This window comes from Musca vetustissima, unplaced genomic scaffold (genome assembly GCF_032173495.1).
Source record: "Musca vetustissima isolate MV318-11 ecotype Yass unplaced genomic scaffold, APGP_CSIRO_Mvet_v1 utg5085, whole genome shotgun sequence".
NCBI lineage: Eukaryota > Metazoa > Arthropoda > Insecta > Diptera > Muscidae > Musca > Musca vetustissima.
The window spans coordinates 59,243-78,691 of NW_026875044.1; the positions used below are offsets into that span (position 1 = coordinate 59,243).

General features: G+C 36.4%; 2 protein-coding genes across 2 annotated transcripts; one reads left to right on the top strand and one right to left on the bottom strand.

Moving 5' to 3' along the window:
* Window positions 1–3,804: 3,804 nt before the first annotated feature.
* Window positions 3,805–4,497, top strand: LOC133337554 (cuticle protein 16.5). Its single transcript, XM_061545772.1, has 3 exons — window positions 3,805–3,816; window positions 3,892–4,176; window positions 4,243–4,497. Exons 1-3 carry the CDS (start codon window positions 3,805–3,807, stop codon window positions 4,495–4,497), a joined length of 552 nt encoding a protein of 183 aa, XP_061401756.1.
* Window positions 4,498–4,956: 459 nt separating this feature from the next.
* On the bottom strand, window positions 4,957–9,143 carry LOC133337556 (neuronal acetylcholine receptor subunit beta-4). Its single transcript, XM_061545773.1, has 8 exons — window positions 8,882–9,143; window positions 8,683–8,814; window positions 8,258–8,598; window positions 7,345–7,451; window positions 6,872–7,281; window positions 6,670–6,810; window positions 6,442–6,608; window positions 4,957–5,085 (listed from the first exon to the last, which is right to left on the bottom strand). The coding sequence occupies exons 1-8, from the start codon at window positions 9,141–9,143 to the stop codon at window positions 4,957–4,959; spliced, it is 1,689 nt and encodes a 562-aa protein (XP_061401757.1).
* Between the last annotated feature and the right edge of the window lie 10,306 nt (window positions 9,144–19,449).

A 19,449-nucleotide genomic window follows, 5' to 3' on the forward strand; every position in this document is an offset into this window, starting at 1 on the left:
GTGTAATGGCATAGAAGAAAGTTCTGTAACCACAAAAAAAAAAAAATAGAAGAGTGTGGTTATTTGTGGATCAAGACTTGAATGTTATAAAGATTATGTGATTGAAAAAAGAGAATGAATTCTGAATGTATTGAATTATATGAAAATAAAATTATGAACTTTTTTCGTAAAAATGCAAAAAAAATCGAAGTGTTTTCTGTGGATCGCATAAATAAAAATATTTCCCTCTAGTGAGTCGTCCTATAAAGTGAGACTTGGTCTCCCTAGTCTGTGAGCCTTGGTATCCCTAGTCAGCGAAACTTGGTCTCCCTAGTCAGTGAGCCTTGGTCTCCCTACTTAGCGAGCCATGGTCTCCCTAGGCAGCGAGCCTTGCGGTCCCTAGTCAGCCTAGTCAGTGAGCCTTGGTCACCCTAGTCACTGAAACTTGGTCTCCCCAGTCAGCGAGACTTGGTCTCCCCAATTAGCAAGACTTGGCCTACCAAGTCGGCAAGACTTGGACACTGTAGTCGGGGAGACTTGATCTTCCTAGTCAGCAAGTCTTGTTCTCCTTTGTCAATGTGGTAACCTTAGTCTGCGAGCCTTGATATTCCTAGTCAGTGGGACTAGGTCTCTCTATTCAAGGAGCCTTGGTATTCATAGTCAGCGAGACTTGGTCTCCCCAGTCAGCGAGACTTGGCCTCCCCAGTCAGCGAGCCTTGGTCTCCCTAGTCACTGAAACTTGGTCTCCCCAGTCAGCGAGATTTGGTCTCCCAGTCAGCGGGACTTGGTCTCCCAGTCAGCGGGACTTGGTCTCCCAGTCAGCGAAACTTGGTCCCCCTAGTTAGTGAGACTTGGTCTCCCTAGTCAGCGAGACTTGGTGTACCAAGTCAACAAGACTTGGACATTATATTCGGGGAGACTTCATCTTCCTAGTCAGCGAGTCTTGTTCTCCCTAGTCAATAAGACTTGACTTCCCTAGTCAGCAAGACTTGATCTCCCTAGTCAGCAAGACTTCTTCTCCCTAGTCAGCGAGCTTTGGTATCCCTAGTCAGCGAGCCTTGGTCTCCCTAGTCAGCGAGCCTTGGTCTTCCTAGTCAGCGAGCCATGATCTCCCTAGTCAGCGAGACTTGATCTCCCTAGTCACTAAAACTTGGCCTCCCTAGTCAGTGAAACTTGGTCTCCCAATCAGTGAGACTTGGCTTCCCTAGTCACTAAAACTTGGCCTCCCTAGTCAGTGAAACTTGGTCTCCCAATCAGAGAGACTTGGCTTCCCTAGTCAGTGATATTTGATCTCCCTAGTCAGCGAGACTTCGTCTCCCTAGTCAGCGAGCCTTGCTCTCCCTAGTCAGTGAGCCTTGGTCTCCCTAGTCAGCGAGCCTTGGTCTCCCTAGTCAGTGAGACTTGGTCTCCCTAGTCAGTGAGACTTGGTCTCCCTAGTCAGTGAGACTTGGTCTCCCCAGTTAGCAAGACTTAAACACTGTAGTTGGTGATACTTTATCTTCCTATTCAGCGAGTCTTGTTCTCCTTTGTCAACATGGTTTGGTAACCCTAGTCTGAGAGCCTTAATATTCCTAGTAAGTGGGAGACCTAGCTCCCTATTCAACGAGCCTTGATATTCATAGTCAGCGTGCTTTGGTATCCCTAGTCAACCAGACTTGGTCTCCCCAGTCAGCGAGACTTTGTCAGCGAAACTTGGTCTCCATAGTCAGCGAGACTTGATCTCCATAGGCAGTCTCCCTAGTCAGCAAGACTTGATCTCCCCAGTCAGCGACGATTTGTGGAGTACACTTAAGGGACACCTAGTCCGAAGAAGATTGAAATCTTATGGAAATAGGGAACTCTACTCGCTAATAAGGCTACGAGAGCTGACAAGGGAGCTATAAGATTGAAGTATTTATACAACGAGCCTTGGTATTCGTAGCCGGCATGTTTTGGTATCCCTAGTCAACCAGACTTGGTCTCCCCAGTCAGCGAGACTTTGTCTTTTTAGTCAGCGAGACTTGGCCTCCCAAGTCAGCGAAACTTGGTCAGTCTCCCTAGTCAGCAAGACTTGATCTCTCTAGTCACGACGATGTGAGGAGTCTAGTTCGGAGAAGATTGAAATCTTATCGAAATAGGGAACTCTACTCTCTAATAAGGCTACAAAAGTAGTTGTTAAGTGAAGGCAGATCTGAAAATTAGAGTTCTTTGTTTTCGCCCTGGATAGTAAATTAGAATTATAGATTAAACCACAATTTTCGGAACCTATTCTTGCTTAAGGAGAAACTAGTTCCAGAGAAGATTGAAATCTCGCTAAAAATGATACGATAGATGACAAGGGACCTATAAGATCGTAGTGTAGGGAGACCAATGGTCGTTGTTAAGTGAAGGCGGATCTGGAAATTAGAGTTCGCCCCGGATAATAAATTAGACTCGTAGATAAAACCACGATTTTCGGAACCTAGTCTTGTACTTTAGGGTCACCTAAGTTCGAAAAAGATTTAGACGTAATAAGAATACGATAGCTGATAAGGGAGCTATAAGGTCGAAGTTTAGGGAGACCAGCGATCGTAATAGCTGAATGCTAATAATAGTTATTTGTCTTTGCCCCGGATACTAAATTAGACTCGCAGATTATACGACGATTTTGGGAGTCTAGTCATACACTTAAGGGACACATAAGTCCGGAGAAGATTGAAATCTTATGGAAATATGGAACTCTACTCGCTAATAAGGCTACGATAGCTGACAAGGGAGCTATAAAATCGATGTTTAGGGAGACCAGCGACCGTTGAAATGTGAATGCAGATCTATAAATTAGAGTTTCTTGATTTCGCCCCGGACTGTAAATTAGTCTCGCAAATTATTTGTTTTCGTCCCGGTTAGTAATTTAGACTTGCAGATTAGACCACGATTTTCGAAGTCTAGTCTTGCACTTTAGGGACACCTAGGTCAAGAGAAGATTTAATTCTTGTGAAAAAGGAAACTCTACTCGCTAATAAGGATACGATAGCTGACAAGGGAGCTATAAGATCGAAGTTTAGGGTGGCCAGCGATTGTCGATAAGTAAATGCAGATCTGTAAATTAGAGCTCCTTGATTTCGCCCCGGATAATAAATTAGACTCGTAGGTTCAAACACGATTTTCCGAGTCTAGTCTTGTACTTTGGGGACACCCAGATTCAGAGAAGATTGAAACATCATTTCAATTATAATCATGGCTACTTTCCAACCTACCTGCATAACCATCGAGGTTAAATACTTTTATTAATTTTCTAAATTAGTCTAAAAATTCCATCCATATGCTCACCTCTAATATGTCCATGTGTATGCATAACTGAATTTACCATCTGGGAAAAATAGTCGAGTAAAAAAAATATGTAACTTGTCATACCTTAAATGGATGCTGAGAGGAGGTTACATTACAAAACTCTAATGCTAATTGATACAATTCTTAGCAAAAACAACAACAACGGCATGATTTTGATCGAGTTTTGTTGGGGCGTTTTTTCCAATACTTTTTGCTCGAATTAAATTTTCGTTACTTGTTATGGCAGTTATGTGAATGTACTTTGGTTGGGTTGGTTGGTGGTCCGCTCCACCAATCATCATTGAGCGATATTGATTTTTTTGAGTGTATGTGTGTGTGAGTGTTTGAGATTTAGTTTTTAATTTTTTTCCAACGATTATGTTGAGTTTTGATTTCAAAACCCAAAATATAAAAGTATCGCAGACGTCGATGATTGATTACAGTATCGCATAACGTTTCTAAACCTAAAGACCAGGTGTTGTGCTTTTTTTAACGAAGTGTAGCAGATCCTTTGAAAATTTCCACAAAAGAAAAATCATGAAATTCTTGGTAAGCCCGAATCGTATCCCAAAAAATGGAATATCCTTTTTTATGTCAAAGGATAATTTGTGTATTGGGTTTTAGATCCTTGTATCCTTAATTGGTTGTGCGTGTGCCGCTCCTGGTGGTCTGTTTGGAGGCCATGGCATTTCGTATGGGGCTCCAGCCATTGCGGCGGCCCCTGCCATTAGTTATGCTGCTCCTGCTGTCAGTTATGCTGCTGCTGCCCCCGTGGTAGCCGCGGCCCCGGCCGTTAGTTATGCTGCTCCCGCTGTTAGCTATGCTGCCCCTGCTGTACAAGTTGCTGCCGCTCCAGCTGTTGTTAAGGCTGTGGCTCCCGCGGCCACAAGTTATTCCACATTTACCTCGGTAGGTTAAGATGCACGGGACAGAGAGGAAGGGTTCAAGATGAATTATTAATCATCTTTTCTTTAGGTTGTCAACCATCCAGCCACCATTAAGGCCGTTGCCGTTGCCGCCCCAGCCGTTAAAGTAGCTGCTGCCCCAGTTGTGGCCGCTGCTCCCGCCATCTCCTATGCTGCACCAGCCGTTAAAGTTGCCGCTGCTCCTGTTGTGGCCGCCGCCCCTGCCATTTCCTATGCCGCCCCAGCCATTAGTTATGCCGCCGCTGCACCAGCCATTTCTTTGGGCTATGGTGGTTACGGCGGTTATGGCTATGGTCATCACTAGGTTGGATTTTGAGAAGGGGAAAAAATCAAAGGATATAATAACTCGGCCAGGATATGCCATTAAGGATTTCATGAATTTAGTCAAATATTTGTTTCTCAAGTTTTTTTTTTCGTTTAATTATTTATAAGGATACATGTAAAGGACATGCGTTAGATATATAGGGTCCGTCATCACGACAAATTCGCGAGCAGAAAGAATCATAAAAAAGTATTAATTTTTCTTTAAGAGATGCGCTCTAATTTTCTTTTCTTTAATTTTCCAATTAACTGTTATTTTTTCTAATTTTTTCAAATGGCATAGAGAAAAGTTCTGCTGATAATAAAAATATCAGAATAAAAATTCAAAATAAATTATTAAAAAAAATTGGAACTTTTTTCATAAAAAAATTTTGGTTTTATTTTATTAAGTATTTTAAAAAATTACAAAAATATATATATATACAAATTTCCCACAATTGATCTAGGCATGAGGTAACAATGTAACAACTACAACAATACACACAACATTGATTACAACAAAAGACATCGCGTTCAAGACTTTGGCCACTTCGCGCCAGGGTTGCTGCTGCGAGTCAATATAGTCGTTGGACTAAAAGAAGAGGGAGAAAGAAAAAAACAAAAATAAATAAAAAATGTTTCTTGCTTGCCTGAATTACTGAATTTCGTTCGGAAACTTTATTCAGCTAGTCAAAAATGCAGATTTCCTTTCCGAAACATAATTCAGCTAAGCTGAATTGCAAATTTCCTTTCAGAAACTCAGCAGGGCAAAATTGCAGATTTTCTTTCCAAACCCCAATTCAGCTAAGCTAAATTGCAGATTTCCGTTCCGAAATCCAATTCACCTAAGCTGAATTGCAGATTTCCTTTCAAAAACCCAATTCAGCAAAGCTGAATTGCAACATTTTCTTTCAAAGACCCAATTCAGCTAGGCAACATTGCAAATTTCCTTTTCAAAATCTAATTCAGCTAAGCTGAATTGCAAATTTCCTTTCAGAAACCCAATTCAGCTGGGCAAAATGGCAGATTTTTTTCAATATCCCAATTCAGCTAAGTTAAATTACAAATTTCTTTACAGAAAACCAATTCAGATGAGTTGAATTACAAATTTCGTTACAGAAAACCAATTCAGCTGGGTAAAATAGCAGATTTTCATTGAAAACCTCAATTCAGCTAAGTTGAATTGCAAAATTTTTTTACTGAAAACCAATTCAGCTGAGCCGAATATGAAATTTCCTTTTGGAAACCCAATTCAGCTAAGCCAAATAGCACAATTTTTTTCAGAAATCCAATTCAGCTGAGCAAAAATACAGATTTCATATGAAAATCCCAATTCAGCATAGCTAAATTGCATTTTTCACATTAGAAACCCAATTCAGCGGGGTGAAATTGCAGATTTCCTGTTAGAAACCTAATTCAGCTGGGCTGAATTGCAAATTTCGCATTAGAAACCTAATTCAGCTGGGTGAAATTCAAAATTTCCTTTGAAATACCTTATTCAGCTGGGCTGAATTGCAAATTTCGCATTAGAAACCTAATTCAGCTAAGCTAAATTACAAATTTTGTAACAGAAATCAAATTTTGCTAAGCTGAATTGCAGCTTTTCTATCGGAAACCCAACTCAACTCGGCATAATTACCAATTTCTTAACAGAAACCTAATTCAGCGGGGTTATATTCCAGATTTTCACCCGGAACCGTCCCATAGCTAACCGTCAATTCAGTACAGCTGAATTAGGTTTCCCATAGTTAAACTTCATTTTAGCCCAGTTGAATTAGGTTTCCCATAGTTAAAATTTAATTCAGCCCAGCTGAATTAGGTTTCCCATAGGTAACCATCAATTCAGCCCAACTGGATTAGGTTTCCCATTGATAACCGTTAATGTCCCCATATGTATCCCTTTATTCAGCCCCGCTGAATTAAAGTTCTCCCAGCCGCTTTTACTTACATCAGCCAACCGCATACACAGCACCAGACGTAAGGGTGAGCAGTTCACAGCCGCGGTCAACCAATCATAAGGCTTCGCCTTGGGCGGATACAATTCCAGCCACATAAGACAAATGTGAAGGATATAGCAGAATGTAGCCACTCTCATGATGTGCTGATATGCCAACACTAAAATAAAAATAGTTAATAACAATTTGTACAGTACCCAAAACCCATCTACTGTACGTACTTATTGGCGGCACATAAAATGTTGGAGCATGTTTGGTCAGGAACATCAAACCCAACATTAAAACGACCATTACAACCAAAATAAGGGCGCCTCGACGATAGCCTCGCAACAGGAAGGACAAGATGATGAGGATTTGGGAAGCTGAAAAAATTTTGAAATTTATTTCAAAACCAAATAAATATTAAAATTATTTTTTTCTTACCCAAAATCGGCATCGAAAAAACATTCCTATAGAATCCTGAGTTACGGACAATGAAAAATTCAATGGCAATATCTCCATCCATAGCCTGAAGAATCTGTTTATCCGTATAGCGCATATTAGCCCCACTGGCCACGGAGGTGACATGGATACCCCGCAATGTCCATTCGGATAGCGAATCAATGGGTGGATGTTTCCATGTGTCATTGTAATTTAAAGTCAGTCGCTGCAAAGGACCCTGATCCAAACCCACCACAATATCACAGGACAATTCTTCGTTTGGCCAATCCTCAAAGGGGTTCGGACACCAGGTGGTAATGAAGACATTGTAAAATTCAATTCCAATTTCGCCATTGTGGCGTATTTTTATTTTATGATCCTCATCAAGTAGGGATTTGGAATTTGAAACACCACTAGATTAAAGGGAGGGGTATTAGAAATGTCGTAATTATGATGCCCTGCAATCAGCAACTTACTTGATAACCATTAAGTGGGGCAGCCAGATATCATAATCGGAATGCTGTATGACATCGATGTCGCCAAAGGCTTTCGGATCCCAGGTTATGCGGGAATCTACCCAATTCTGCAAAAAAGTAATAAAAATAAAATAAAGTTTTCCCAAAGGAAACCTAATTCAGCTGGGCTGAATTGAAGATTTCCTATAGAAACCTTAATTCAGCTGGGCTGAATTGAAGATTTCCTATAGAAACCTTAATTCAGCTGGGCTGAATTGAAGATTTCCTATAGAAACCTTAATTCAGCTGGGCTGAATTGAAGATTTCCTATAGAAACCTTAATTCAGCTGGGCTGAATTGAAGATTTCCTATAGAAACCTTAATTCAGCTGGGCTGAATTGAAGATTTCCTATAGAAACCTTAATTCAGCTGGGCTGAATTGAAGATTTCCTATAGAAACTTTAATTCAGCTGGGCTGAATTGAAGATTTCCTATAGAAACCTTAATTCAGCTGGGCTGAATTGAAGATTTCCTATAGAAACCTTAATTCAGCTGGGCTGAATTGAAGATTTCCTATAGAAACCTTAATTCAGCTGGGCTGAATTGAAGATTTCCTATAGAAACCTTAATTCAGCTGGGCTGAATTGAAGATTTCCTATAGAAACCTTAATTCAGCTGGGCTGAATTGAAGATTTCCTGTAGAAACCTTAATTCAGCTGGGCTGAATTGAAGATTTCCTATAGAAACCTTAATTCAGCTGAGCTGAATTGAAGATTTCCTATAGAAACCTTAATTCAGCTGAGCTGAATTGAAGATTTCCTATAGAAACCTTAATTCAGCTGGGCTGAATTGCAGAATATTTAAAGCAAACCTTCAATATTTTTTTATTTTTCCCCTCCCCTTTAATATCTTCTCATAAAATTCAAATACTCACCATTCTCAAATTAAGTCTGGTCTGCAGCATGCCACGATCATGCTGATAACTCACTGAGGCGACAACAAAATCAAATTCCACACTCGTCAAATCGACCGGATATGAGCCATTCTCAGCCATGGCGGTAATATTTGCCACCAACAACTGATGTGGCGTCAGCTCGCGTACCTCCTCCTCCAGCTCATTGGCGAAGCCATCGAACTGGCAATCATAAAACCAACTGGCCGGAATATTATCATAGGTCGTAAAACTAATGTATTGAATGTCCAGTGGGGAGGTATCGGTAAAATTCAACAATGGCTCCTCTTTGAATCCTGTGATGTAGACCAGCAATTCAGCAGCTGAAACAAAAACAATAATTTAGTTTTTGGTCTCCTTTTGTTGTTGTCGTTTTTTATCAGCATCATAAGCCGGCGAGGCCATACCCTTTGTTTGTATTATTTCAATGGGTGTGGGATCGAGCATTGATAAAATATACGGATCCTGATTAGTGGCGACACGGCCACGTCCCATGGTGATACGTATCGTTGAGAATGTGTTGCGACCAGCACCAATGACTAAAACAAAATGACACATAATTTAATATTCCTCTTCATAATCTTTCCACCTCATCCGCCTCCTTACCAACTTCGTAGACCTTGTCCTTGGAGCGCGGTTGATCCGTGCTCGATAATAAAATGTGGGCATCCCGTGCTGTCATCACATAAAATTTCAAATGCAACAACTCATTATCGGCTAGTTTGTTATTCTTTAAATGGGTCAAATGGAAAAAATCCGCATAATTATAGCCTCGATTCATTGGAATCGTATAGTGACGACATGTATCCATCTGGGCCAGACTGACATTGTATTTAAAATCGGCTTTGGTCGGGCGCAGCACAATCATCAATGTAACCACAAGTATGATACATTTAGATAAACCCATATTCCACCATTGAAAATTCCACATCGAATGAAAATAAAATACCGAATTAAAATATTCCGAACAAATTTATTTCCGAACTGCTCCCGACGGCTTTAAATTGCAGACTGAAACAAATATTATATTTTATTAAACAAAACAATTCAACTTGCATATGAATAAATAAATATCTTATATGGGAATATAAATAAATATGAAACACACATACACACTCCCACCCTCATACACATCGAACAAAAATGTCCAGAGAGGAGGGACAAACGATGTGATGTTTTTTTCTTTATCGTAAAACCGCAACCAATTGTAGAGATCTCTTGGAGAAACAATAGAAAGGGTTGGAATGATAACAGAAGAAATTTGCCGGTATATCGGTGACAGTTACTTCAGAAGTCATAAAGTCGGTCATACAAAGACCATGTGATACCCTACACAGCCATCACTGGACTTTACCCACACACAAAAAGGCTAGGCCAATTTGAACCGCTAAATGAGGACCTGTCATCATCATGTATATTCTGAGACCAACATTTCGTGGTGATCGGGTCATAAGTTTGACCTCTAGAGCACCCAAAAAATAATAAATAAAAATGTAGGTATCTTTTTTTACTATAACCGAATCTACACGCTAAATTTCGGGACGATTGGTCCACAATCGCAGCCTGTACTTTGTGTCGCTGAATAACACCTCTTATTGGAACAGCCCGTTAAATTTTTTATGTAAAAAACTCATTTGAAATTACATTCAAATTACCTACAATAACTCAATGGCCATATTGATAATGTAACGCCTAAAAGTATGCAACAAAATTTGGCATCTACTCTCTAGTATTATGATGGAGTGCTTTGCTTAGTGCAGTGTTGCCATTTCAAATAGCAATTATGATTTGAATTCGACCAAAGAAACCAAATTAAGATACCAAATGATCATGACCATAGGCAACGTTTACATATGTAACATGTTTTAATAAAACTTGTAATTTATAGTATTCTACTAATTGAATAAATCTTTAATAAACCTCTATTAAAAATTAATACAAAATAATTTGTATAAAAATAAAATTATTTAAAATTGTTAACTATTTCAATATTTAAAATTCTCGATAAGATTCTCATTGAAATATATGTCCCTTCTAATAGTACGTTTACATTGTAACCGGATTTCATTAACCCAGTCGATTTTAATTGTCAATTCCATTGCATATATGTTAAATCAATACTCACAAAGTAGGTTAACCCGGTAAAAATAGTGCCTCTGAGGGATATTATTTCTATCCCATAATTTGTGCATTTATAGTAATTGATAATTTCTGGCCTTGTAAAATACATCGGCATAGCTCCCACATAACTTAGGGTTGAATTAACGATATTTTGAGGATTTTGGATTTAACTTTTACCCGAATTGCAAATTGTATCAATGCCTATAAGACCTATGATTATATTCCCGCCAGTTGGTTTTATGATTGTCAGTTCAATGGCTTTGCCAAAAAAAAAACTGGAGGAGTAGACACGTAAACTGACGCCACATCAGTCCTTGATGGCAATTATCAACGTTATGGCTGAGATCAATTTTCGGAATCTTCAATTTAGCTCTACTGAATTAGATTTGTTCTAGGAACAATTGAGAATACTTGAAGTATCTTTTCGACCAGAAATCATCCATTTAGCTCATATAAATTAGGATTTTGATAGGAAAGCTCAGAAAAAGTATGTCTCTTTTGAAAAATATACAAATCAACCCAGCTAAATGAGGTTAACATTAGAAAATCGCCAATTCAGCCTCACTGAGTGTGGTTTCCATGAGGAAATTTTCAATTCAGCCTCGTTGAATGAGGTTCAGTTGAGAAACCTTCATCTCAGCCTCGTTCAATGTGATTTCCTTAAGGAAATCTTCAATTCAGCCTCGCTGGATGAGGTTTCCATAGGAAGATTTTCCATCCGACCTAACTGGATGAGGTTTCTATCGGAAAATCTCGAACTCAGCTAAGCTGAATGAAGTTTCTTTTGGTGCATATTCAATTCAGCCTAACTGAAATAGGTTTTCGTTGAGATACCTTCAATTCAGTGTAGCTAAATGAGGCTTCCATCGGGAAATCTTCAATTCAGCGTCGAGGATTGAAGTTTCCATTTGGGATTTCCATTGGGAAATCTTCAATTCAGCTTAGCTGAATAAGGCTTCTTTTGGGAAATCTTCAATTCATCCTAGCTCAATGAGGTTTATTTTAGGAAATCTTCAATAAAGTCTAACTGAATGAGGTTTTTTTCGTTAAGGTGTTTTCAATTCAGTCTATTTGAATGAGGTTTATATTTGAAAATCTTCAATTTAGCACAGCTGAATTAGTTTTTCGTTAATAAATCTCCAATTCGTCTTAACTGGATGAAGTTTCTATCCGAGAATCTTAAATTCAGTCTCGCTGAATGACGTTTCCATTAGGAAATATTCCATTCATCCTATCTAGATGAGTTTTCTATTTGAAAATCTGTAATTCAGCCTAGCTGAATGTGGTTTACAAAGGGATTTTTTTTGTTTTCATAGGTAATTTTTTTTCCATCGGAAAAAATCTTCAATTCAGCCTAGCTGAAAGACGTTTTCGTTAGAAAATTTTCAGTTCAGTTCAATTAGTTTTCTTCCAGACAAATCTTCAAATAAGCCTTGCTGATTTCGGGTTCCTTTAGAAATGCTTCAAGACAGCCCAGCTGAATTAGGTTTCCCATGTCAAATCTGAAAGTTTGTCCAGCTGAATTAGGTTTCCGCTAAGAAATCGTGGAGTATAGCCCCCCGTTAGAATTACCAAGTGGCAGTAATTTAGTATTCCGGAACGTTGGTGGGTATACAATAAGTCTCTACCCGTACTGCAAGAATCTACTATTTTTTATATTACGATAATTTTTTTCTTTATAATATCGAAAAAGTTGTCAAAATTAATAGGTTATGGTCATCATTAAGTCTGCTTTTCCACAGGCAGATTTTTATTTGGCAATTTTTTTGTTTTCTCTTTTGAAATTTTCGCTTGCTCTTCCATTAGCAAATTTTTCTTTGCCAAATTTGCGAATCAAAATACAAAATAAAGAAAATAAAAGTCAAAAGTGTTTGTATTTTAAAGATTTTTTTTTAAATTTTATTTATTTTTTATATATTTTATTATATAAATTGCAAAAATTAAAAATTAAATTTCACTTGCACAAATTAAAGCAACAGGTTTCTAAACAAAAGCCGGCTGTGTGTCAGTAAAGCGAATAGGTTCAAAAGGAAATGTCAACAAAATAGCTTTCAACGAACAGAGCAAAGCAGAATTTGCGTGTACGGCAAATTCTGAACAGGCAAATTTTTGTTTTTCTTCCTCGCATCCCTCTCGCCTACAAACTCAGTATTTGCCAAATAAAAATTTGCCTGTGGAAAAGCAGACTAACGGAATGTTCGATGTCAAATAGCATATTAATAAGGTCATCCAGGGAGACCAGCTGCATACCACCTGCTTCTCATGTTAGCTGTCAAAATCCATTATTGTACATTGACTTCCATTATGAAGATGTAAACAATATCCAAATTTTTCACATTATAGTAGAAACAATTATTACGTAACCATAAAGCCATAAGGCCATATCAATCAGCTGATCGATGGTTATCTCATTACTATTTCTACCTTTAGGCTTAAAAAAACAGCTGACTTTCGTTTGATTTGACCTTATTAATAGATCTTGACATCGCAGCTGAAGAACATCAACTGCCTATACAAAAAGGAGTAGTTATGGCTCAACTCCGACTGTGCACGGACTCATATCGTGCACGGATTGACAATTGATCTGCCAAGCATGTGGTACAGACCCATATACAGCGCTGCATTTAAGTAATTGCTTTGCCAAGTCTACTCAACCAGCTCTGGTTTAGCTATAAACGACAATTTATTACAGATGTTTGTATATCTTAAATCAGTTGAAGGTCCCCGAGGACACAATAGTTATTACAAATAAAAATAATGCTCTACATATGGTTTTCCACAGACAGAAGCTATTGTTAAGGTTACATATAAAATGTACTTTTTAGACAGAAGGACTATATGTTTTTATATAGAAAATAAACCTTCAATATATTTTTTTTAATCTGTTATTTTCATAATAATCGAGGTCAATTTAAATGTATTTGCTATTATTTTTAATTTTATCCATTTATTTTCTTTGTTATCAATTACATTTTTAATATTTTTAATTGTTTTATATGTTAATATAATATGTATAAACAAATAAATCATTTAAATTTCATTGTATTTAGTTAAATTTATAATTTAACGGCTTTACTACATTTCACATGGTTACTCAGTACTCTTTAATGCCTTTGCACAAAACGCATCTACAAACCCCTACATACCAACGCCGTCAACAACTCTCAACATTTGTTTACAGTACACAATTGCACCTAGTAAACCCTACAAACATTAATCAGCTGCTTGATTTCTTCAGTTATTGAACGTGCGTGCTCGTGGCTGATTGGGTTATTGATTAACGGCGCTCTCTTCGGACGGTGTCTGTTGTTTTTGTGTTTTTAGCGCGAGTTGTGTGTTATTATTTTCGTGGGTTATTACACTTTTGTTGTTGTGGAATTATTACAAAGTTGCTAATGAAACAAAAGGTGTAAATAAATCCCCACGTTCCAGAATTCAAAACATCATCATTGCAAGCAAGTCATTGACAAGATTAGTTGTGTTTGATTGTGTGTCGTAGCGGCTTATCATTACATAGAGACACAAACACCCACCCACCACTCACTCGCCTTATCAAAATAATTAACCGTTAGAAAAGGTGAGTTTTTAATCAATTTTCCCATTACAACCTGTTTGATTGTGAATTAAACTGACCCTCTGCCATTGAAGGGAATCTGGAATGTGGGTTAAAACATAAGGGGTAAAGAAGACCATCGATAAATGAAAGAAAAGAAGACAAACGTTTTTTGGATCTTCATTAGTAAAGAAATCACGTAGGTTTTTTTGTCGGTTTACGATGACTACGAAGTTGATGAAGATGATGGCGCGCGCGGTGCTGATGAGTAAACTATCGAATAAACAATAAATGGTAAATTGGTGGGGAAAAAAGAAAGTTGAGGAAGAGCTGCGTTTGGTTGTTGGTGTGTGAGTGTGTGTGCATATATTTTTGTTGATTTTTTGGTTGCTGGCTGGCATGTTGTTATTATTGTTGTTGTTTCTGTTAGTTTAAGACTAATCGTTAACAAAATGAAAGAAATACATTCTACTGATATGTGTTTCGTCCATCGTTCCGTTCGTTCATTCGGTTCAATCGAATCGATCGTTGTTGTTAGAAATTTTGGTTGACTGTTATGTTGCGACTTTTTATTTGAATTGTTGTTGTTATTCGTTTTTCAAAAAGTTACCCACCACTGTTAAATTTATATTTTTGTTGGAGTTGTTTTGTTTTAGAAATAGAAAACATAATTAATATGCGGTTTCTTCCTCTTCAACAGCAGCATCTCACATCTTTGCATAGTTGGGTTGGGGTTATAGATTATTTTTTCTTCATTTTTGGGATTTCAATTCAGCTTATCATCCAGACATGATCTCTACCAACAACCACTCATTATCAAAAAAATGTTATGTTGTGAATTGCGATGTGAGTCAAAAACGATGTGAATACACTAATACCCCACTTGAATGCAACATCAGATTAAATTCTAGAATTTGGACTAGGAAGAAGTTTTTATATCAACGTGGTAACTGTAGGTAAACATTTTTTTTATTTTTTTGTTATATAAATTTCAATAATCTAGTAATTTTATACTATAGAAATTGTAACCGGTTATCCCGATTTTCAAGTCAAATGGATAACAATTTTAGCAGCTGTGGACATATTCGGTTGCGGACATATTTATGTATAATTCATTTTATACATTTTAATATGTTTTTAGTGATAACACAAACTATTCGATGGGTACCATAACCGGTTATGCGGATTTTTCATCTCAAATGCTGCCATGTGGGCTATATATTTTATATAAAAGATGAATTAGGTGTATATTAAAGAATTAAAATAATCTACATATATTTTTTTAGGAAACGTAACCGGTTATTCGGTTTTTTCGATCCTATCGTGCGGGTAAAAACCGGTTACAAAGATTCATGGGTCTTTTTTATAAAAATTATAACTATTGTTTTTATTTTTAGGAAATAAAATCGGTTAATCGGGTTTTTTGATCCGGTTATCCGGGTTTTCGTGCGAAATAATGGTATAAAAATTTGCAGATGCTATGAAAATTACCTGAAATATTATGAAAAATATTGATTTATTTTATAGGAAACGTAACCGGTTATTCGGTGTTGTCGATCCTATCGTGCGGGTAAAAACCGATTACAAAGAATCAATGATCATTTTTATAAGTATTATAATAACTAGTGTATTTATTTTTAGGTAATAAAATCGGTTAATCGGTTTTTTTGATTTCTTTGTACCAATAGAAACCGGGTTTTATGAACCTTATCATGCGGATAAAAACCGGTTACAAAGAACCAAAGTTTATTATATAGTCTTTTGAATGTATTTATTTAATTTATATTTAAATTTTGATACGAATCGAAACCGGTTATGCGGTTTTTCTAATCCTATCTGCAATTTGACCGGTTAAAAGCGATTACAATGTAACAAATTACACAATATTGGAATAAGAAGACAATATTACAGCATTTGGAATTATTGTAACCGGTTATTATATCATATCGTGCGGATATAAACCGGTTACAGAGAACAAACATTGATTTTATAGACATGTTTAATATCTCAATTCAATTTATTTCATAAACAAGAACCTAGCCCAAAGGCCATGAGCGATTCCAAAAACTTCTATACATGGAGAATTCCAAAAGCTTAAAATTAACAGTATATCACTTAATTATATCATAAACAACAATACATGAACTACATGAACTATTACAATTATATTCACATTTTTGGTACGAATTAAAACCGGTTATTTCAATCGTAACTGATGTGTGACCGGGTAAAAACTATTATAATGACAAAAATTGAATAATATTCGAATAAGAAAACAATATTACAGTATTTGAATAATTTTTAGAGTTATTGTAACCGGCTATTATACTATATTGTGCGGATATAAACCTGTTACGCAGAACAAATATTGATTTTGCAGACATTTTTAATATCTATTACATTTATATTCACATTTTTGTTACGAATCGAAACCGGTTATGCGGTTTTGTCAATCCTATTTTTCGGGTAAAACCCGGATAAAATCAACTAAACTATACAGGTTACAGTAAAGTAAATTGTATGCAATTTATATAAAATAAATTTATAAAAACTCACCAAAATAGTCGCTCATTTGGAATGAACCAACTTCTTCTTAATTTGTATCCGGTTATAACGAATTAAACTGAATTACATTTATCACATCAATCAACACCATAACAATGCATGAGTGCATTTATTTTGAAAATTTAGGAAAATAATGTCAGTCACCCTATTTATTTGCAAAGGGGGTACAATTTTATTTTTGTTTTGAATTCCCCCTTACGTAAAATAATGAGATTTACTTTAATAATTTGCAAATTCACTTGACACTACTTTAAAATATATTGCACTAACAACAAATTAATGGAATTCATGTGTATCGTAATGGATTGTTTGCAAAGATGAGTTAGCGAGTGCAAGCGTTAATCACTGGACAATTAAAATTGTTCTATGTAGTTGAAAATATACGAACAAGGTTCTTAATAAAATTTCAATGAGGTTTTAGAAAATTTCTTAAAGTTTTTTAAATGTCGTACACTGATATTTGTCTCCTTCTTCTTCTTCTTCTTCTTCAAAAAAAAAAAAAAAAAAAAAATTCTTAAAAATTCGTTGACAAAAATGCTGACAGATTTTCAATATTTTATTTAATGCACAAAAAATGAATTTTAAATGGTTCTGTATTTTCTTTGTTGTGAAAATATCTCTTCAAGAATTGTAAATATTTGTACGAAATTTTATTTTTGTTTGTTTTTTATTTTTCTGCTTTTTCAGACTTTCTTTGTTGAAACGATCGTTTGTTTTTTTCTTCTTCTGGCCAACATTGTTAATGAATCGCTGACGTTGAGGGTCTGTCTTAATTTTTTTGTCGTAATGCAGTTTCACCAAATTGATGGTTTGTTTGGCTGGCATCGACCTATGATCGATGACAACAAAAATCGTTTTAGTTTTGCAAAGAGGGGCTAAAGAAGTTCGATTTATTTGTTTGCACACATTTTGAGACCTATGGACCTACAACATATACTGAAAGGATGCCTTGATATTTAAATTATTGTATAATCTCGTTTCCTCGATGTCCGTATGGGCTATCGGACTTTCGTTACACCCTTTTGTACATTATTTGCTACGTTTCTCTCTGTTGTTTTTTGTCATAATTTTTTGCTATATTAGTTCAAAAGTTTTATGTTTGGTTTGACTGACTGACTGTTTGAATACCACTCACACACGTTATAAGCCAATGAACTTGCAGAAGAGCTAAACAAAAAAATCTTTCACCTAGCCAACAGCCAGAGTAACTGCAAATTAATAGCTGTGCTACGGTAACGACCTCTTTTGGTAGCACCACCAACATCGCTCGATGCGGAAAACATACATACAAAATGTTTTGTTAACCGAGGTCCAAATCAAGGTTACATCATGTAAGAAAATCTGCAAATGGTGTCAAGATTACAAAAAAAAAAAACAAAAAAAAAAAACAATTAAATTTCCGTGTCAGATTATTTTTCTGGTCCTCAGAAGGCGTGGATTTTTAACGATTATTTTCTCTAGGCCCACAGAAGGCGTGGATTTTTTAACGATTATTTTTTCTAGGCCTCAGAAGACGTAATTTTTTAAAGATTATTTTTCCTAGGCCTCAGAAGGGGTGATTTTTTCAATTATTTGGCATTCTAGGAGCTTGGAGGGTGGATAAAAACATATTTGCAGGTCAATATTTTGACATAATACCTATTTAGAAGTTAGGTCAATATTTTGACATAATACCTATTTAGAAGTTCCGACCCATTTCCTATAGTTTTAAATTTGTTAACGTATTTTTTCCATCTAAGTGGAACTACTTTTTCATGTAAGGTTCATTGAAGTTTGAAAATCTACCTTTGTGAAAAGATTCGACATAAGTCCTTGTACAAATAAAAGTTCCGACCTATTTTCGATATTTTGAAGGTTTTAGCATAATTTTTCCCCTTTGAAGTGGCATGTACAAATAAAAGTTCCGACCTATTTTCGATATTTTGAAGGTTTCAGCTTAATTTTTCCCCTTTGAAGTGGCTGTACTATGGCCTTACAGGTTCTTGAAGGGTGAAACCCATCTTTGCAGAAAATGTTCAAAAGTTTCACCCAAATAAAGGTTCCGCCCCACTTTCCGATATTTTAAAGGTTTTAGCAGCATTTTTTCCAATCGAAGTGGCTCTAATTTGGCCTTCCTTTGTCTAATTTGGCCTTCGATTGTCGATGTTTTGGCATAGCACCCATACATAGGTTCCGCTCCCTTTTTCGATATTTTGATGGTTTTAGTTCCTTCTTTCTTATCGAAGTGGCTCTAATTTGTCATTCTGGGTTATTTGCAGGATGTAAAAAAATTTGCAGAACAAATTCAATTTAGAAAAATGGTTCGAACAAATATTCCGCTCTCTATTTACGGTATTTTTTAGGTCTTACTCTCATTTGCCTTATCGAAGTGGCTCTAATTTATCATTCTAGTTCTTGCTGGATGTAAAAAATGTTTGCAGAACAAATTCAAGATAGAAAAATGGGTCGAACAATGGTTCCGCCCTCTATTTATTTATTTATTCCATTCAATAATACATAAGCCTCCAAGGCCAAAAATACGGTATTTTGAAGGTTTTTCTCTCATTTTCCTTATCGAAGTGGCTCTAATTTGTCATTCTATCTTCTTGCAGGATGTAAACGATTGTTGCAGAACAAATTCAATATAGAAAAAAAAAAATGGTTCGAACAAAGGTTCCGCCCCCATTTACTCTATTTTGAAGGTTTTAGCCGCATTTATCACTTCGATGAGGATCGAATTTGCCATTACAGGTTCTTGCAGGATGTAAAAATCTTTACAGACCAATTTTAATATAGATCAATGGTTCATATACTAATACTGAGCTATACAGAGCTTATTTTTGGCTCATTTTGTATTAGATCCCCATTAAATTAGATCAACACGCTTAAAAAATAAACAGTTACTAAACTTCAGGAGACCATAATGCTGAACTTGGTTAATTGTGACAAATTAAAA

Coding starts and splice junctions, on each gene's coding strand:
- LOC133337556 (XM_061545773.1), bottom strand. CDS start 9,143: ATGATTGTGCTGCGCCCGACCAAAGCCGATTTTAAATACAATGTCAGT. Junction 7,452..8,257: donor CCAGACTTAATTTGAGAATG/GTGAGTATTTGA, acceptor ACTTTTTTGCAG/AATTGGGTAGATTCCCGCAT. Junction 5,086..6,441: donor TGTGTATGCGGTTGGCTGAT/GTAAGTAAAAGC, acceptor CTCTTCTTTTAG/TCCAACGACTATATTGACTC.
- LOC133337554 (XM_061545772.1), top strand. Junction 4,177..4,242: donor GTTATTCCACATTTACCTCG/GTAGGTTAAGAT, acceptor TCTTTTCTTTAG/GTTGTCAACCATCCAGCCAC.